At 44.2% G+C, this 19,690-nt stretch overlaps 1 protein-coding gene across 1 annotated transcript; it reads left to right on the forward strand.

Moving 5' to 3' along the window:
* Nucleotides 1-344: 344 nt before the first annotated feature.
* On the forward strand, nt 345-1,685 carry CCR75_001015 (uncharacterized protein; the record flags this gene model as incomplete). The annotated part of the gene is made up of 1 exon (XM_067959120.1): nt 345-1,685. One exon carries the CDS (start codon nt 345-347, stop codon nt 1,683-1,685), a length of 1,341 nt encoding a protein of 446 aa, XP_067822139.1.
* Nucleotides 1,686-19,690: the final 18,005 nt, after the last annotated feature.

Here is a 19,690-nt window from a genome sequence, read left to right on the forward strand (position 1 = left end):
TTAGAAGTGGCCTCTTTAGACCAATTGCATGTCTCAGTCTGATTTCACTACCACTTGTCTCTAAACCCTTTGCTCCATCTAACATATAGACAAGCGACCTTTGCATTTAAAAAATACAGAATACGATAACAAGAGCTTCACCAAGCTCATGTATCTATAAGTCCTGGCGACCAGATATATCTCGAATCGTGCCAGTTGGATTTGAGGTGCCATCTGGTCTGCACATGGACAGGTTTTGCATTGGCTCGCCACGGTCATAATTCATTTTTCGTTTACTTGCAAGCCACGACGACTAAATGGGGAAGGCCTCTTGGAAGCTAATACTGTACGCAGCGGTCATTTCAATGGCGACAGTTGCTTTCACGGTCATGGGACAATGTGTGCTTCGTGCACCACTAAAAAGGGGTGTGTCAAGAAGGTTGCCGGAAGTTGCCACCGCGGAACTCGCCGCGAAAGGCGAAAATTGGGTACTGCATGCAGCAGATGATCTTTCTAAGGCTTTACATTGGAAGCGTTTGTCTTTCGACATAACGGTACCAGATCCCATATTCCATTGGCCCAACTTACCCGACGAAATTACGGATTTGTCTTTAAAAATACACATTCAGACGTTTATGACCCTCAATACACAGTTAGCTCCAAAAATCGGTACAGACAATGTCAACGCGGCTGTCGTCGACCTCTTGCTCCAAAAGTACTCGAAAGAGTCACTCTGTAAATTTGTTGATGTGAAGCTTGCAACACGTGACATGGAATCGAAAGAACTCGTTCGTATGATTGATTCGATTGTAAAAGGAATGATTGACATGTGGCGTGCCCAAGGCCTATCAATCTTTGATGTTGCAAGGTGGATGCAACCCGTTAAGCCATCGCTCGAAAATAGCGTTATCGCTATAGAATTCCCACTTGCACTCCTTACCAAGTTTGCCGGCAAAGACCATTCCGTGATAGCTGCACTGTTCGACCACTTTGGCTTGGATTTGACAAAAACCTCACGCAGTATTGGGGTTCCCAATCTAGATAAAAAAGTCGTCGAGTATCAAAACATGGAATTAGACGCTTTGGCTAGTCAGCTCAAGATTCGAAAGGGGCTTCGGCGCGAATTTGATTTTAAGAAGCCTTTAACGCGCACTTTTCTCACGCTTGCCTGCTTAAACAGTGAAACACGTCATCCGACAATGCTCCTTGAAGCGTTGCGAAAGAGTTATGACGGATATGTTCCGAAAACAATTGCGGTTGAGTTATGGAAAGATTTACTAAAGCAGAATTCTCGTTTTTTGGCAAAGATTCGATCTTTCTTTAAACAATTACCTGGCAAAGTGATACAGCCTCAAGCGACACCGCCTAGTGTAAAGGCGCATCCAGGATCTTCACAGACTTTAAAAAAACCGTCGTCTTCTGTGACGGCGGGTCCAGGATCTTCACAGACTTTAAAAAAACCGTCGTCTTCTGTGAAGGCGCGTCCAGGATCTTCACAGACTCCAATCAAGCCTTCCTCTAATGCACCGCATGTCGACAACGAGAATTTTCAACCCATGAATCCTGTGCATGCTAGTAACCCACCGATTCGCCGTAGTCTGCTGAAAAAAATGCGTGACTGGTTTTCTACTTTCTATGCCAAGCTACAATCCTTTTTCAAGACTTGGTTTTCAAAAAGATCCAAGGGTCACGAAGATTCAATTTGATCTTTTATTTTAATCGAGTTAAGAACATTGTCTACCAGGAGTAAGTGGCTACAGAGCGTTCAAAAGACCTTGATCCCCGCAGGGTATTTCACATAAATTTACTTAGAACCTGTTTAGCATCGCTTTTGTGCATTCCATGGCGAGGGATCGCTTCCATGGTGGATAGTAATGTCCACGGTGATTATATTTTGGTCATCACGCAAAAGCCAAGACCGTGGAACGACCTTTCCCGCCTCATTGCATTGAGCTTTAAGGCGCTGGGTCGTTGTGGCTTTGATTCGGGCAAGTCGCTCTTGTAACGGGGTGTATCGTTACATGAAATTAACACTTAAAGATTGTTATTTTATATATTATCTAAAGGCAGATAAGGTTTGGAGAATATTACTTTACATAGTAATATTCAAATTGGTAGATATATGCCATTAGAACATCTTGCTCCACTGTAACGGGCTAAAGTTGCCCTAATGTTACACAGTCCCCGTTAAGTACACTTGGTGTACTTAAGGGGATGGTCAATTACTAAATAATAGTAATTAGACCCAGCACTCGGGTGTGGTGCACAATTGTGACCAACCCTTGTGTATGTGATGCTTATGGGTGCATTCACATTAGGAGGAATGACGCCCAGCGTCATGTCGTCATCCGTTACGCGAGGTATCTAGAAAGATACGCTCGCAATACATATTAAGTCTTATCTATAGAGATGACATTTTAATTGGTAAAAATAGGTATATATATTCAATACGATTAAATATAAATCAGTCTGAAAACTACTTCCTACTTTGTAAGTGCGCACGAGGAGCCGGATTACCGCTCCCGTGACGACTCTTAACCAGAGTACTTAGTGTGTTGGGAGGGCGCTAACGCGCCCACCACAACTACCTCACTGCACGCAAGAGAAGCAGGTTAAACCGCTTCCTCGCTGTGCTAGGGTGTGTGTCTAAGTAGAGCGTGGCCGCATTGCGACGTGCCCACCTACATTCGCGGTCGAGTCAGCACTGGATGCGCGCAAAGAGAGACAGATAAGACTTTATTACATGTTTTGTATTAGTATATAATCAAGTTACTATTAAATAGATAGAAACAGAAGCAGCTAAATATATTAAATACAGTTTTCTTTTAACCATCTTCAAAGCAAGTATTTCAAAGAGTCTTCCTCTGCACGTACTAGTGTACGTGAAGTGACGTGTAGCACCACTTGCACTGAATTAGTGTGAAGGGGACTTAACTGAAGAAGTACAAGTCGGCAGTGCCCCGTTACAGCTCTGGTATGCGACACCCGGAACACCGTCATGATGTAGAAGTCGATTCCAAAACAATCACCATGCTGGGGATCCAATACCACGAATACTTACTATTGAGGCAAAAATTACCATTCAAAGGACCCTCCAATCTGGAGCTAGACCTCGCGAGGCAAGAAAACTATTATCAAGATTCATCAAATAGGGCTAGTATGAGGGGTGTAACGGGGTGTATCGTTACATGAAATTAACAATAAAAGATTGTTAATTAATATTATCCAAAAGGTAGATAATTTTGGAAGAAATACTTTTACTTTTCAAAGTAAAATGCGGAATCAGTTTCTCAGTGGCAGAGCACCAATCGCAGCACTACTTCAAGAACTAGAGGACCGTTTCATCTTTTCAACCCAATGCCGCAATGACAACAATCTGACTCACCTATTTTTTGCTAATGCAAAGTCTATTAAATTATCCCGGCGCTTTCCTTCGGTTTAGTTCTTGAACGGCACAACAAGACAAACAATTAATACATGCCGATATAACAGCTAATGTTTTTACAGAAGGTATGGTAACAACAATTTTTGTTTGCAATTTTAAAACTATTAAAAAACTGTTGAAGAAGCTATTCAAGTAGGAGCGGTTTCTTTAAATTAAAAGCATCAAATTATTTAAAGAAATAGTTGTGGGATATCAATTTTACCCTTTTAATTAAGGAAGTTTTGACACACGGATATTATTCTGTACGGAAACGCTTGTGGTATGGTAAGTCCGACAACGCAGGTAACGCTGGCGCAAAATTTATTAATAGGCTTCCCGGAGCTGGCCATCGCTGCAGGTAGACGAGTTAAAGCGCTAACTTATGAGACCTTTGGTCAGTGGCCGTAGAAGACCGTTCTAAAAGAACTTAATATATTATACAGCATTGTTCTCTCTGTTCTAACGCCTTAGAATAAATCCTTTAAAGCTAAGGGTTATTTGGCTACTTGGAACCTTCCTCTGGAAGTCGTGTACGTGAAGTTATCGAGGCACCCCACCTTCACTGTAATCAGTGTTGGTTGACTGGTACTATTGTTAGTACTAGCGAAGGTTCCTCGTTACACATGTTAGCACTTCGTAGTCCAATTAACGGCCTACAGACGTTCCATCCAACATAGGCATGTTGTATGATGAAGGAGGGAGCATAAAGCCCCTCAAGATGCTATCCCGCAACGCGTGAAAGATTTATTCATTTGAGTGGCCTTGAATGGAGAGCGATCGAGCGCATAAGCAGGAGGGCCAGCCGCTAGCGCTTTGTTGTTCAATGTACAAAGATTTGAGCAACATGCAGTTATAGCCGAGTCAACACAACATGACTTCGACGGGTCCAAGAGAAAGTAATCATAATTCACCAGGAAGGCTCAACACGTAGAGGTATTAAAATAGCGTTGCTCAACAGTTGGAACTATTGAGACAGCAGCATTTACATGCTGCTAGCGGGCCGAAGCTTTCTCGTCGACGCGAAAGCTTAAATATCGAAATTATTAAGTTTAAGGCAGTCAAAGGCGACACCCTTTTGAGATGGTTCGTCGAATTAGACGATGCCATAGAAGCTCGTCGTATTAGTGATGATGCGACGAAAGTGAAATTTGGCATGTTCAACTTAGCCGGACTTGCCAAATTCTGGGTCTTGGGGCTCATGCTTCACGACCCATTAGTCTTTAAATCGTATGAGGTCTGTAATACCCGGCTCAGAAAACATTTTAGCCGCCACGTGCCGAATTCAAGGCTCGAGCTGATCTCTTAAATTTGAAGCAGGGCAAGTGTGATTCATTCACACTTATGCCCAACATAGGTCAGCTGTATTGTTAGTCATCCAATTGATGAACGAACACAGGACACTGTGTTTATTTAAGGTCTTGCAGACGGCCCTATTAAGACCCACCTGTTTCTGGCTGGAATTAATGTCGCTAGACCAAGTGATCTCTATAGTGAAACAGGAGGACTTTAGCCTGTAACAGGCTTTTGTCCACTCAGGTGCATATCGTCCACCGAGACGACAAGATAAAGGAGAACTATAACCTATGGAATTCTCGTATGCAGAGAGCGAGAAATTCCGATCTTTAAGTTACAAACGATTACAGAAATGTAATCGTTGTCAAGAAATGGGCCACTACGCCATATGACGCTGCTGAAAAATCGCAACAGCGAGGCGGGTCGTAAAAAAACGGTACGGGGTCAGTAGGTGCGGATCGCCGTACTGATCCAGCAACCTCAATAGAATTTGCAGGTCTTAAGTCGAAAGTTGCTCCTCACACCCAACCATTGTGTGTAACTGCCCCAGGAGATGAGTTTGTCCTCATCACCCTGATAATAAAAGTATCAAATAAGTTGTCACTTAAGTCCCTAGTCGATTGTGGGGCGTCCAAAACTTTTATTAGACGCCAATCGCTAGAAGATAGCTGTAACGGGCTAAAGTTGCCCTAATGTGACACAGTTCCCGTTAAGTACACTTGGTGTACTTAAGGGGATGGTCAATTACTAAATAATAGTAATTAGACCCAGCACTCGGGTGTGGTGCACAATTGTGAGCAATTCTTGTGTATGTGATGCTTATGGGTGCATTCACATTAGGAGGAATGACGCCCAGCGTCATTCGTTACGCGAGGAATTTAGAAAGATACGCTCGCAATACATATTAAGTGTTATCTGTACAGATGACATTTTAATTGGTAAAAATAGGTATTTATATTCAATACGGTTAAATATAAATCAGTCTGAAAACTACTTCCTACAATGTAAGTGCGCACGAGGAGCCGTATTACCGCTCCCGTGACGACTCTTAACCAGAGTACTTCGTGTGTTGGGTGCGCTTACGCGCCCACAACAACTACCTCACTGCACACAAGAGAAGCAGGTTAAATCGCTTCCTCGCTGTGCTAGGGTGTGTGTCTAAGTAGAGCGTGGCCGCATTACGACGTGCCCACCTACATCCGCGGTCGAGTCAGCACTGGATGCGCGCAAAGAGAGAGACAGATAACACTTTATTACATGTTTTGTATTAGTATATAATCAAGTTAGTATTGAATAGATAGAAACAGAAGCAGTAAAGTAATTAAATACAGTTTTTTTTAACCATCTACAAAGCAAGTATTTTAAAGAGTCTTCCTCTGCACGCACTAGTGTACGTGAAGTGACGTGTAGCACCACTTGCACTGAAGCAGTGTGAAATGGACTTAACTGAAGAAGTACAAGTCGGCAGTGCCCCGTCACAGCTCTAGAATGCGACACCCGGAACACCGTCATGATGGAGAAGTCGATTACAAATTAATCACCATGAAAAATAGAGAGAAGCACTACTGGGGATCCAATACCACGAATACTTACTATTGAGGCAAAAATTGCCATTCAAAGGGCCCTCCAATCTGGAGCTAGACCCCGCGAGGCAAGAAACTATTATCAAGATTCATCAAATAGGGCTAGCATGAGGGGCATCTACAATGAAACGTTAAAACCTTGATTCAGCCTCAAAATGTTGTAAACTTAAGAAAAATTGGTTGAAGTTTTGTTATAAATCCTTTTACTTTTCAAAGTAAAATGCGGAATCAGTTTCTCAGTGGCAGAGCACCAATCGCAGCACTACTTCAAGAACTAGAGGACCGTTTCATCTTTTCAACCCAATGCCGCAATGACAACAATCTGACTCACCTATTTTTTGCTAATGCAAAGTCTATTAAATTATCCCGGCGCTTTCCTTCGGTTTAGTTCTTGAACGGCACAACAAGACAAACAATTAATACATGCCGATATAACAGCTAATGTTTTTACAGAAGGTATGGTAACAACAATTTTTGTTTGCAATTTTAAAACTATTAAAAAACTGTTGAAGAAGCTATTCAAGTAGGAGCGGTTTCTTTAAATTAAAAGCATCAAATTATTTAAAGAAATAGTTGTGGGATATCAATTTTACCCTTTTAATTAAGGAAGTTTTGACACACGGATATTATTCTGTACGGAAACGCTTGTGGTATGGTAAGTCCGACAACGCAGGTAACGCTGGCGCAAAATTTATTAATAGGCTTCCCGGAGCTGGCCATCGCTGCAGGTAGACGAGTTAAAGCGCTAACTTATGAGACCTTTGGTCAGTGGCCGTAGAAGACCGTTCTAAAAGAACTTAATATATTATACAGCATTGTTCTCTCTGTTCTAACGCCTTAGAATAAATCCTTTAAAGCTAAGGGTTATTTGGCTACTTGGAACCTTCCTCTGGAAGTCGTGTACGTGAAGTTATCGAGGCACCCCACCTTCACTGTAATCAGTGTTGGTTGACTGGTACTATTGTTAGTACTAGCGAAGGTTCCTCGTTACACATGTTAGCACTTCGTAGTCCAATTAACGGCCTACAGACGTTCCATCCAACATAGGCATGTTGTATGATGAAGGAGGGAGCATAAAGCCCCTCAAGATGCTATCCCGCAACGCGTGAAAGATTTATTCATTTGAGTGGCCTTGAATGGAGAGCGATCGAGCGCATAAGCAGGAGGGCCAGCCGCTAGCGCTTTGTTGTTCAATGTACAAAGATTTGAGCAACATGCAGTTATAGCCGAGTCAACACAACATGACTTCGACGGGTCCAAGAGAAAGTAATCATAATTCACCAGGAAGGCTCAACACGTAGAGGTATTAAAATAGCGTTGCTCAACAGTTGGAACTATTGAGACAGCAGCATTTACATGCTGCTAGCGGGCCGAAGCTTTCTCGTCGACGCGAAAGCTTAAATATCGAATTCTCTACGTTTAAAGCAGTCGAGGGCGGCTCCTTTTAAGATGGTTCGTCGAATAAGACGACGCCATTGAAGCTCGCCGCATCAATGACGAAAGTGAAATTTTGCATGTCTAACTTAGCCAGAACTGCCAAATCTTGGGATTTAGGCTTAAGCTTCACGAATTATTTGTCTTTGAATCGTAAGACGTCTTTAGACCCGGCCCTTGCAAACATTTGAGCCGCCACGTGCCGAACTAAGGACTTGAGCCGAATTCAGGGCTCGAGCTAAGCCCCTGGATTTGAAGCATGCCAAGCGTGATCTTCACGCTTATGCCCAACATACACTATACCTTGTAAGTTGTATCGTGAGTTATCCGATTGATGACTTGGCGCAGGAAACTGTGTTTATCAAAGGTTTTGCAGAAGGTCTTGTCAAGGCTCACCTTTCGGCTCAAACTAGTCGCATGAATAAGCGAGCCCTGTAGCGAAACGGGAGGACTTCAGTTTGAAACAGGCTCTCGTCCTTTCTGATGCTTATCGTCCAAACAGACTACAAGAAGACGGAGATCCAGAACCTTATGACCTCTCGTATGTAGCAAGCAAGAAATCTCGCTCTTTAAATTACAAACGATTGCAAAACAACAATCGTTGTCAAAAGACGGGCCAATACGCCTATGAGTGTAGTGCTTCACGCCCTGTGCCACGCCCAGTGCCTAGAAACACTGAGCGAAACGATCGACCTCTTGCGAGGAACAGAGAAAGAGGCGGATACAATGCCGAATCAAAACCGCAACGGCAAGGAGTGTCGTAAAAACTAGACGGGGTCAGTATGTGCGGAGCGCCCTACTGATCCAGCATCGACAAAGAACTTTTCAGCTTATTGACAAAAGTTGCTCCTCCCACACAAACATTGTGTGTAACTGTTCCAGGGGATGAGGTTGACCTCGTCGCGCTGGAAGTAAAAGTGTAAAATAAGTTCCCACTTAAAAACCCTGGTCGATTGTGGGGCGTCGAACAATTTTATTCGACGCTAATCGCTAGAAGCTCGCAGACTCAAATAAATTTAGCGCGATATCCCCGCAACGAGGATGGTAGTGCGCCCAGCAACAGGCGCATCTGTAACAGTAAGGAAACGAATAGTTTGTATCCAATACATGTTACAGGTTAAACAGTACGATGATTTCATCGTTCTAGATCTGGATGAAAATTTGATGTCAATCTTGGATTACCATGGTTCAGAAATTACGAGCCATGTTTAAATTGGCAGCATCAAGCCTTGACGATGCCTGTCTCTTGTACATCAGATAGCCAACTGATGAACGTCTTGGAGCGTCCACAAGCGTCTGGATGTCCTACGTGTGAGTGCGAAGGCCTCACTTGTGGTCAGTCGTTAGCAAGACTGCACAAAACCTCAGTGTGAATACCCAACACACTATGCAATTGGATTCCGACGGCTGTGCTTAAGCACAGACAGCGTCGAAGTTCGACCACTCGAAAAAGTTGAGTGGTACAAAACAAGATTCTTGCTTGAAAAGCAACATCCAATAAAGTTAAAAGCCGTCTATAAGATACATTTCAAAAGGCCTAGATTGACTGGAGAGTCGATCGTAGAGAATTTCGCATTTGGTAGCGCAACCTCAGCTATAGGTTTAGGGAGGATACTTCCCAAATAAATTCTGTTGGAACAAGTCCCCGGAAACCTGTGGTCAAAGATTCCCAGGTACATTTGAGAATAAGTTTCGAAGAAGAAACTGAGACAAGACAATAAATGTTCTATCAAGTGTAAGCGCATATACACTTGATCTAATAGCGCCTACAAAATTAACGTTGCAGTTAATTTGATTGCCAAAGCTTGAACCGAAACGGTTCTTGCGTGATCTGCGTAGTGGCCAAGTCTAGCAGATCTGCATACTTGTCACAGATGACAAGTACATGGCTAATATTCGGTCAGCGATAGTATTTCCTGAGAATGAACGGATTCTCAGTAGCTCATCGATGGACGAAAGTGTCCTCGATGAGAAGACACGGATTGAGCGTTTTTTGTCTCAATTCTTGGAGTCTTTGAAAATGAACCCTCTATACAAAGATTTTATAAAATTTAAGGATGTGTTCCCTGAATTAATACCGTGCGAGTTGCATAAGGACAAAGGAACTCGACTCGAAATTGACCCAATTTCATGCTATATACTGTGTTTTGAAGCACTGGTGATGCCTCGTGAATAAGTAATAGCGATCTACAAATTCTTTGCCAAACATTTAGCAGCGGGTCAGGTGAAAAAATCAACATTTCCACATAGCTCTCTGACCTTCTGTGTGCGTAAAGCAACAGGAAGATGGCGGATACTGCAAGCTTTCAATAAACTGACCGCTGCAACTGCACCGGCTCAAACGCCGATATTATGAAAATACTTAATCATTGATGGTACACCAAAGAGTACTATCGTTTCGTCAATGGATCTGATGTATGGACTCTATCAGATCCTTATGCGTAGACAAGATATTCCATTCACAGCAGTAAGCACCCCAAGTGATATGCTGTGGGAGTGGCTAGTCATGCCACAGTGACTTAGTAATGCCCCTGCGACTTTTGACATATGTGTAACCAATCTGTTGAGATCAGTGCGGGATTGTGCACCGAGCTATTTTGATTCATAGCAGAGCCGTAAACGGAAAGTCGGATGTTGAAGTTCATCGTGCCCACGTCCCGACGGCTCTTACATTTAGACCAAAGGTGCCCGTAGGCGATGATGTGAATAACGGTATTTGACATGCGCCGTCGGGATTCAAGGTCGAAAAGCATAAGTTTTATGCAAAATCAAGAAGTGATTATCCGCTGCAATCGAAATATTACTTCTTTGGTGCATAGTGTATAAACACGGTGTACGACCGAATCCAGAAAACATATAGGCGGTCACCGATCAAACTGTGCCAGCAGAGTACAGGGACTTCGAAACTTCCTCGTTTAGTGGCGTACCTGCACAAATAATCACACAATTTTGGCGAAACGACAGTACATCTTTCTTCTTTGTTGAAGTAAAATGTAAAGTGATCATGGAACGCTGATTGGCAGCGTTCATTTGAGGGTATCAAAAAAGCTTGATGCAATCGCTTTTCCTGGCGATTGCTGACCAAGACCGACCTTTTCATGTGGCCTGTGCCGCCAGCGATTTTGCAATCGGCTGGGCGTTTATACAATATGACACCGTAAGCGCAGAGCGCGTCGTCTGTTATCAATTGCGTCAGCTTCAACCAGCTGAACTATCCAGTGTTTGACAAGGAAGTCCTTGTCATGAAAGACGTACTGGCTAAGGTTAGGGTTCATCTCTTGATATATAAACCGTTCATTGTTTATACGGACCATGTGGCTTTACGCACGGCTCTAAACAGTCCACACCTCTCGCAAAGAATGGCGAGATGGTTGTCTTTCTTCGCGGAGTAGACCAGGACAACTTATTGTCGTCGCTAATGCCCTTTCACACCGGCCCGATTTTGTGCCTGCTGTGCAAATCACCAGTGAGCATTAGGCCACTGTTGCAACAAAAGTATTCCGTCGTCATCATTACTCGATAACGTTAGAAGAACTTATCAAGAAGATAAGGCTCTTAAAAAGGTTGATGGATTACCTCAGAAATTTATCTTAACAATCCTTGAAAGGATGGTAGAAATTGTATCAATCCTCAACAGATCGATATACAAGACGCAATGGTTTATTGTATTATACAGCTATTGCTGGCGACACACCTCGTGTCGGCATCCTTTCCCCATTGATTTTTGATTATGCATCACGAATGAGTGCCACGATGCACCAATAAGTGGGCATCGTGGACGTGAGAAGACTTATCTCACGATAAGTCGCGACTTCTTCTGGCCACGCCAGTATGAGTTCGTCCGCAAGTACATACGTGCTTGCAAAGTTTGTCAATGGGTAAGCCCAATGCATTATCCCGATCTCCGTTACAACCTCTACCTGTTCCGGCAGATTGTTGGCAGTCTATATCCATGGACTTCGTCTTCGAATTTCCAGACGACGAACATAAGAACAATGAATTCATGTTTTGTGATCGTTTCATTAAAGTTGTACATGTTGCTGCAGTTCCGGAGTCGACCGCTGCCAAAGTTTGTGCACGTGTCGTTGTTGACACGACAATATGACTCCATGGTTTACTCCGCGAACTGGGCTCAGATCGAGACCCTAGATTCACGGCGAAATTATGTCAAACTGTGTTCTAATCACTTGGAGCACAGTTTAATATGTCAACTTCTAATCATCCTGAAACACATGGTCAGACGGAGCGGGCAAATCGTATTCTCGAAGAGATTTTTGCGGAAAAGTTCACCGATGGTAGAATTTGCCATCAACAATTCAGTGCATGCTTCTACAAAGCATACACCGTTTTTGTGAATGGCTTACGCCACCCACATATAGCTACCCTGCTTAAAAGTAACTCTTATTAAGGGCGGGGGCTCGCTCGAGCAAAGAACCTCCTAGCTCTTGCTCATCACGCATTAGCGTTAAGGTCAATGCGAAGGATATCAATGTTGAGTTAGCTAACATTGACGTGACCAAACTCAGTAATTACAACAACGCTATTACTGCCTTAGACAATGATGCTGGAAGACTTCGATCGAAAACGCTAATAATGAGAACGATAATACTCACAATTGAAATTATATAGACTTCCATTCCCACTTTAATTCTTCGAATTGTAGCAAAACCTTCTTTTGCTGTATTATATTCAACGGATGAAATATTTGTTTCAATATGAAGAGATTGATATATCTGCAGTGCGAGCCGGTCGCATGAAAACAAAAATAAAACCAAGTCAGCAGGCGATTTCCTGTTCGCTAGAGAAGCGGTGGGCCGTTTCAGACAGTATTCCATTGCTGATGCGGTGGACAACAGAAACGGAACTCTGACAAATATGGAACAGCAAATATTCTTTCAGTTAACGTGAATGACCTAGTCCTGCTGTCTACGGTAAATCTATTAAAGCACGTAGTGACGAATATTATGATTTACTGCCCAGGTATTTCGGCCGGTTTTGTGTATTGAATCGCCACGGTAACGCATACACGATCGAGACAACGACGCGCGGAGGATCCGCAGCGTCCGTGCAACAAAGCAACAGGTTGTTATCGATAGAAAATCGATATAACCTTGCACGCAAACGTGCCGACAATTTCAAACCCTATTTAGTGCTCTTTAGAGCTCGTAGCAGAGCTACACACTGTTTATCCTTGACGTATGCCGAACGGATTAGCTCAGTAATAGGCGACATTATAGTCGCTAAATGAGAGAGCGTATAATCCGGCCTGCGTGATAACGCACCAGCCAAAGCATTCTGGTTACCAGGCTAATACTTCACCTCGTAGTTGCATTCGGCGAAAAAGGATAGCCATTGGGCCATTCTCTGTGAGAGATGGGGCGACTTAGTCGCAATGCGTAAGGACGCGTGATCGGTATAACTCACAAATGGCTTAGAGCCTAGCAGATTAACTATGAATCTGACGATGTCATAGTTCATAGCAAGTAACTTTCTGTCATGAGCTGGGTAGTTCTTTTCCGCAGCTTTAAGCTGTCTAGACTCGAACGCAATTACACGTTCACGCTCCTCAGCATCTGTTTGTAACAGAGCACTGCCAAAGGGAAATCCGATGCGCCACAGACACTGAAAGGCCAATTTGGATTTGGTAGCGCCTGAATCGGGGCATGGATAAGACTATCCCCAACTGCTTGAAAAGCATTATGCTCGGTGCTCGCCCAGCATAAATCTATATCTTTTTAAGGAGATTAGATAATGGCCTAGCCATATTAGCGTAAATTTTGCTTTATTTGTGTAAATAATTGGCGAGATCCAAGCTTTTACGCAAATTCTTCAAGTTTTTAGGGACCGGCCAATATACTATAGCTTTTACCTTAGCGGAATCCGCTCTAAGGCCTCGCTTCCTAATGAAGCACCCTAAGGAATCTAAATGCATTTAGATGCAGTATTATACAATTTGTTTGTGCGCATATACTCGAGCACTGCTCGCAAATGGTCCAAGTGGTTTCTTATCCGACCGACCCTGCTCCACACGACTGTGGACAAAAATGTCATAAAATAAGTCTGTGCATAACCTCGTCGAGGGCGCAACAGTTTCGTCACTAGACGATTAAATGTTACCGGGCGTTGAAAAGCCCTTGTAGCATAACCAACCACTCCCATAGCATACCGCTTGGGGTGCTACCACTGTAAGCGGGATATCGCTAGCTCGCATGAGCAGTTGGTTATAACCATCGACCAAGTGAAATGCACTGTACATTATACATCCCACCATACTGCTCTGAAAAGCATCCTTTCTAGGAATGAGGGTTTGTCTTGGTATAGTGGTAGCATTAAGCTTATTATAAGCATGTAAACTCAGACATTCCAATGTTTAACACACCAACAGACTCATTCAATGATCCGCGCCAATACGGTTTTGTTGCCTAGCAAACGGGATTCATGACACTCCAGAAACTTTGCTAGAAACATTTCGCGTGGCGCCTAAGGTCTTAGAACTCCAATCGATTCATGGCTCGTGGTATTCAAGTCAGGCCATACCAAAGGTGAGATCGAATCTTGAATCCAAATCAAGGACGAGACAGTGTTCCACACTGTCAAAGTCCAGAAACTTAATACCTAAGTTCAACGGAACTTCAGGAACAGTGACATGAGTCCCTGTCGCTAAGCGAACAGGAATTGTATCACTTTCATGCACCTTGCAGCGCCTCAACATATTGTTGATTTCCCTCAAAGGAAAGACCTCGAGCATAATTGCAAGACGCTCCTGAGTCAATTAAAATTGACCATGGCTTATCAAAGCCCTCCACAGTCGCTTGAGCGACTAACAAGCCAGGCTTGTACTCACATCCCGTGCCATTCCGCACCGAGCTAATTGAGGCTAGGTTATGTTTACTCTCCCCTCCTAAAAGTTCGACAGAGCCTAGGTCTTCCCAGTAGCGCGCCCTGCAGCTACTATACCGACGTTATTTGCACTGTACCAGATTACTGGTATAGGTTAGAATTGGTGCCCTTTCGAGCTTTACGCATATTTTGTAGGGGACAGGCTGGAAGTAATTGTTTCGTGCTTCCGCACATATAACATCTACGGATGTTCTTATGCTGTTGTACAGCTAGCTAAAATGCCTTTTTTCCTTCCTAAATGAGGCTTAGGTCCTGGGTTCCGGCTATTAGACGGTACCCATGTGCTCAAAGAGCTTGTTCGGTAAATAGGCGTGCTAATGCGAGCAAACTTTAAGTCGAACTCAGCGCGTAGCGCTATGACAACTACCATTTCGAAAGTATGAAGATGGGATCGGAATTATTCCGTCCGGGCAACGCCCTCATTGAGACCCCCCCCATAATAACTGCTACGACAATTGCGTCTTGCACTGGGTCTTGATGCATAGATGCAACGAAAGTTCTTAACTCCTGGACATAGTCCCCTAGGGTTCGTTTACCATGTCGAGTCGCTATGAGCCGTGATTGTAGTGGGGCACCACTGACTTTACTGCTTCAGTACAAGTCCACTTCGTACTGCCTCAGTGCTAGTGGTGCCTCACGTCACTTCACGTATACAAGTACGTGCAGAGGAGGACTCTCTTTAATACCACTTGCTTTAAAAAGGGTCAATTAAAAACTGTATTTAATATAATAAAGTTCTTCTGTTTCTATCTATTTAACACTACTTTATTATAACTAATACAAAACATGTAATAAAGTCTTATCGGTCTCTCTCTTTGCGCTCGTCCAGCGCTGACTGGACGGCGAAGAAAGTAGATATAATGGTCTATATCTACCAATGGATAAGCTTTTAACATATTACTATGTAAAGTAATATTCTCCAAATATTATCTACCTTTTAGATAATATATTAATTAACAACCTTTAATCATGTAACGATACACCCCGTAACATCACCCCTCCCTTAAACGACAATCACTCTGACTGTCATTGGATAGAGTGGTTACTATAAGACCACTTAATTAAAAATGATGTTGATTGGTCAGAACCATCATTTTTAATTCTATCGCATGGTTAAAAAGTCCATGCGGTATGCGAACAGAGCGGCGCCTTTGGCTGCGGTTCATGCATCCGCGGGCGACACATTATTGTCTCTTGTGGCAGACGTTCCGTCTGCCGTAGTGTCATCTTCTCCCGCAACTCTAAATGTTGCGAAGGCACGTGGTGATACACCACGTGAATGCGACCCCTCTTTGGAGGTCGACTACGAATGCGAGTCGGACGAGATGGCCGACTCGAGGAGAGCAGAAAAGTCGCTCGATCATCGTCAGGCAGCTAACAATGAGCCTTCGAATGAGGGGGCTCATTCGGGTAGACGTGCTGAAAGCATTTGCTACAACGTGTTCGGTTTCGACGATGAGGGTGATTCCTCATCGCCAGCTCCATCTCCCGTGAAGTCACCCACGCATATTTCTGTGCGTGGTGATGTGGATGGCGTAAGCCATCGTTATAAAAGTTCTTGTGATACTACTGCTTCAGTGGGTACCACTCAGGGGATCGTAGACACTTAAATGTCTCGTCTTGCCCCTGAGAAGAAGCCGTGGCTTTTGCCTGAACAGCTAATCAATAGCTTGTCTGGAGAGACTACTCCTCACACTTAATTTCCCTTATTTATTGCGACAAAGCTACATGGCCTTGATCCCAGCGCGAAGAACTTTGGCGCTAAAAAAGATTAATATCTCGATGCTTTTTTAAGCATCGATGGTATAGTGGCAACAACAAGCGAGATAATGTATCGCTGATGCAAGCCTGGACCGCATTCATCCGCAATGTCAAAGACATTGGAAGCGAAACCTGGCTCCAAAGACCTAACGCGATTCGCGTTAAGTTTGAGAAAAGAACTCCAACCGGTGCAAGGTATAAATTGAATCGGTTGTCACGTGAGGAAGGACTTCCATGTCTCACGTGGGGTGATCCCTGTCCGTGTTGTGTTAACAACACGAAGCGAGTAGAAGAAGATGTTTATTCCCTTTCTTCGCCCAGGCGAAGGGCTAGCATCTCTATCGAGATGCGCGAGGTGATTTAAGTTTTGCAATCGATTTACAAGCGCCAGGGGCGCGTGCTTCCGATGGACCGTCTGATCCATCGGATGGGTCTCGTCATCCTGACGGACGAGGCTCTCATCATCAACAACCAGCTGGGAACGAGGCTCCCAGCTGTCATGTGAAGGTGGATAACCGCGCCAGCGAACAAGATAACTCGTTCGCTGCCCCTTCATATAACGGTCGTTTTGAATACGTTCCACAAGGAAACGATGACCACCGTGGGAATCCACCAATGGTTGTGGGGGAGGAGGGAAAATTAGATCCGACCCATGTGACGGATCTAGAGTCGAAGATCGACAAACTCGATTTTTGCCTCCATGATTTCGAGTAGGGACTTGATTACGAGCTCGGTAAGCGTCGCTCGTTAGGGCAAGACGGAGCAGGCTCACCATATCGAACGGTTGGAAGACCGTTCGAAGAGTGCGTACTCCATGTTGTAGGACGGACGGAAATATCGCGCTCTTCGTGATGAGCTGTCATCCGCTCATTGCGGTTCAAGGATCTTTGGACCCGAGATTTAACATGAGAATCTATTTCGTGACCACAAGAATATTTAGGGATTTTTGAAAAGGGTGGTCAGATCTGTCCTCGGAAGAAACCGCGTACTGATGGTACGGGCGGAGCCAACCAACGTAAAACGTAGGATGCGTTCGCATCCTACGTGGCAATTTAATTGTGTACGCATTGCCTCTGCGATGCAGTATACGGAAAGGACCAATGAACCTGGGTAGTAGTTTACTGCAACCCACATCAGTGACTACACGCTTAAGTAAGTTTACCGTAGAGAGTAGTACTAGGTCATTAATTTTAAATAGAAGAACGTTTGCTCTTCCATGTTTGTCTACGTTCCGTTTCTGACGGTCCACTGCGTTAGCAATGGAATCCTGTACGAAACGGACTACTGATTCTCGAACCAGCAGAAATAAAAAAAAATCCTCTGCTGGCTCATTTGTTTTGTCTTTTTCAGTGCGCTTTGTGCGCACTGCCATGATAATTTTCTCATCTTCGATTTCGATTGCTTCGCAACTACGTCATTCGCGTCGTTGGTAACTTCGACGCGTGATGAGCATGAGACAGAAATGGCTTTGCTCGTGCGACCATTCCCCCTTAAACAAGAGGATCCCTCTAATTGGGTGGGTATGTGTGGATGTCGTAAGCCATTTACGAAGAACGGTGTACGCGTTGTAGACGCATCCACCGAATTATTGATGGCGAATTTGACCATCGGTAAAAACTTGCTCCAATTCGGATAGGATTGGACTTGACTCGAAGTATCTCTTTGACGATACGCGTTTCGCCTGGCCATCTGTCTCTGGATGGTCAGAAGTTGACACAGTCAGCCATGTTTCAAGAGATCGGAACACGGGTTACAAAAACTCCGCCGTAAAGTGTGGATCTCTATTCGAGACCAGTTCACGGGGTAACATGTGGAGTCTGAATACCGTGTCGATAAAGACGCAGGCACAGCCCGGAGCCGTGATCGACTCAGGGACTACAGCAGGATGTACCATCTTGTAGAATCTGTCTATAAGAACAAGGATTCCATTATTTTGTGATCGCCTTCGGGAAATTCGAAGACGAAGTCCATAGATACGGATTGCCAGCATTCAGCCGGAAGTGGTAGAGGTTGGAGAGGTGCACGGGATGAAGGGCTAGGCTTCACCCGTTGACATACCTCACAAGCACGAATATACTTGCGCATTAACGGATACTTGCGGGGCCAGTAGAAGGCGACTTACTGTGTAATAAGTTTTCTCACGTCAACGATGCCCACTTGTTGGTGCATCGTGACACCCATACATGATGCGCAAGCGCAAATTATTGTGAGTTGGGACGACAACACGTGGAGTGCCGCCGGCACTGCTGTGTAATACAATAAGCCGTTGCGTGCTGTGTATCGATCGGATGACGATCGATATAAAGCCGGTAAATCTTTAAAATATTTATCGGATGGATTCATCAGATGATCCATTAAACGCAAAAGGTCCTTATCCTCTGCGTAGGCTTTCTTTATGTTATCAAACAAGGTTGACGACGGAACACTTGAAATGAGTGTTACATCAGTCGAGTTATTTTCACTATTGGAATGCGCAGCCGGCTCGAAATCGGATCAGCGTGATAACGCATCAGCGACGACATTAAGTCGTTCTAGTTTATATTCTACGAAGAAATTATTCTCCGTAAAGAAGGATAGCCACCTCGCCATTCTTTGCGAGAGGTGTGGACTGTTTAGGGCCGTGCGTAATGACGCATGGTCCGTGTCCGAGTACATACAATAAAATGTCTCGTCTTACCCTGAGAAAAAGCCGTGGCTTTACCCGAACGGCTAGTCAGTAACTTGTCTGGAGAGACAACTCCTCACAATTAATATCCTTTATTTATTGCGGCAAAGCTACATGGCCTGGATCCCAGCGCGAAGAACTTTTGCGCTAAGGAAGATTTTTACCTCGATGGTTTTCTTAAGCATCGATGGTATAGTGGCAACAACAAGCGAGATAAAATCTCGTTAATGCAAGCCTGAAGCGCGTTTTTTTCCAATGTCAAAGACATTGGATGCGGCTTCAAAGTCCTAACGCAATTCGCGTTAAGTTTGAGAAACGAATCCAACCGGTGCAAGGTTTAAAATTGCACCGGTCGTCTCGTGAGGCAGGACTTCCATGCCTCACGTAGGGCGACCCGTGTCCATGTTGTGTCGACAATACGAAACGAGTGAAAGGAGATGAATACTCCCTTTCTTCCCCCTGGGGAAGGGCTCGCATCTCTATTGAGATGCCGATGCGATTGACGTTTTTTGCAATAGATTTACACGCGCCAGGGGCGCGCGTTTTTCAATGGACCCTCTAATCCATCTGATGAGTCTCGTTATACTAACAGACGAGGCCCTCAACGTCAATAACCAGCTGGGAACGAGGCCCCCATCTGTCATGCGAAGG

The sequence above is a fragment of the Bremia lactucae genome, linkage group LG2 (genome assembly GCF_004359215.1).
Source record: "Bremia lactucae strain SF5 linkage group LG2, whole genome shotgun sequence".
NCBI classification, from domain to species: domain Eukaryota; phylum Oomycota; class Peronosporomycetes; order Peronosporales; family Peronosporaceae; genus Bremia; species Bremia lactucae.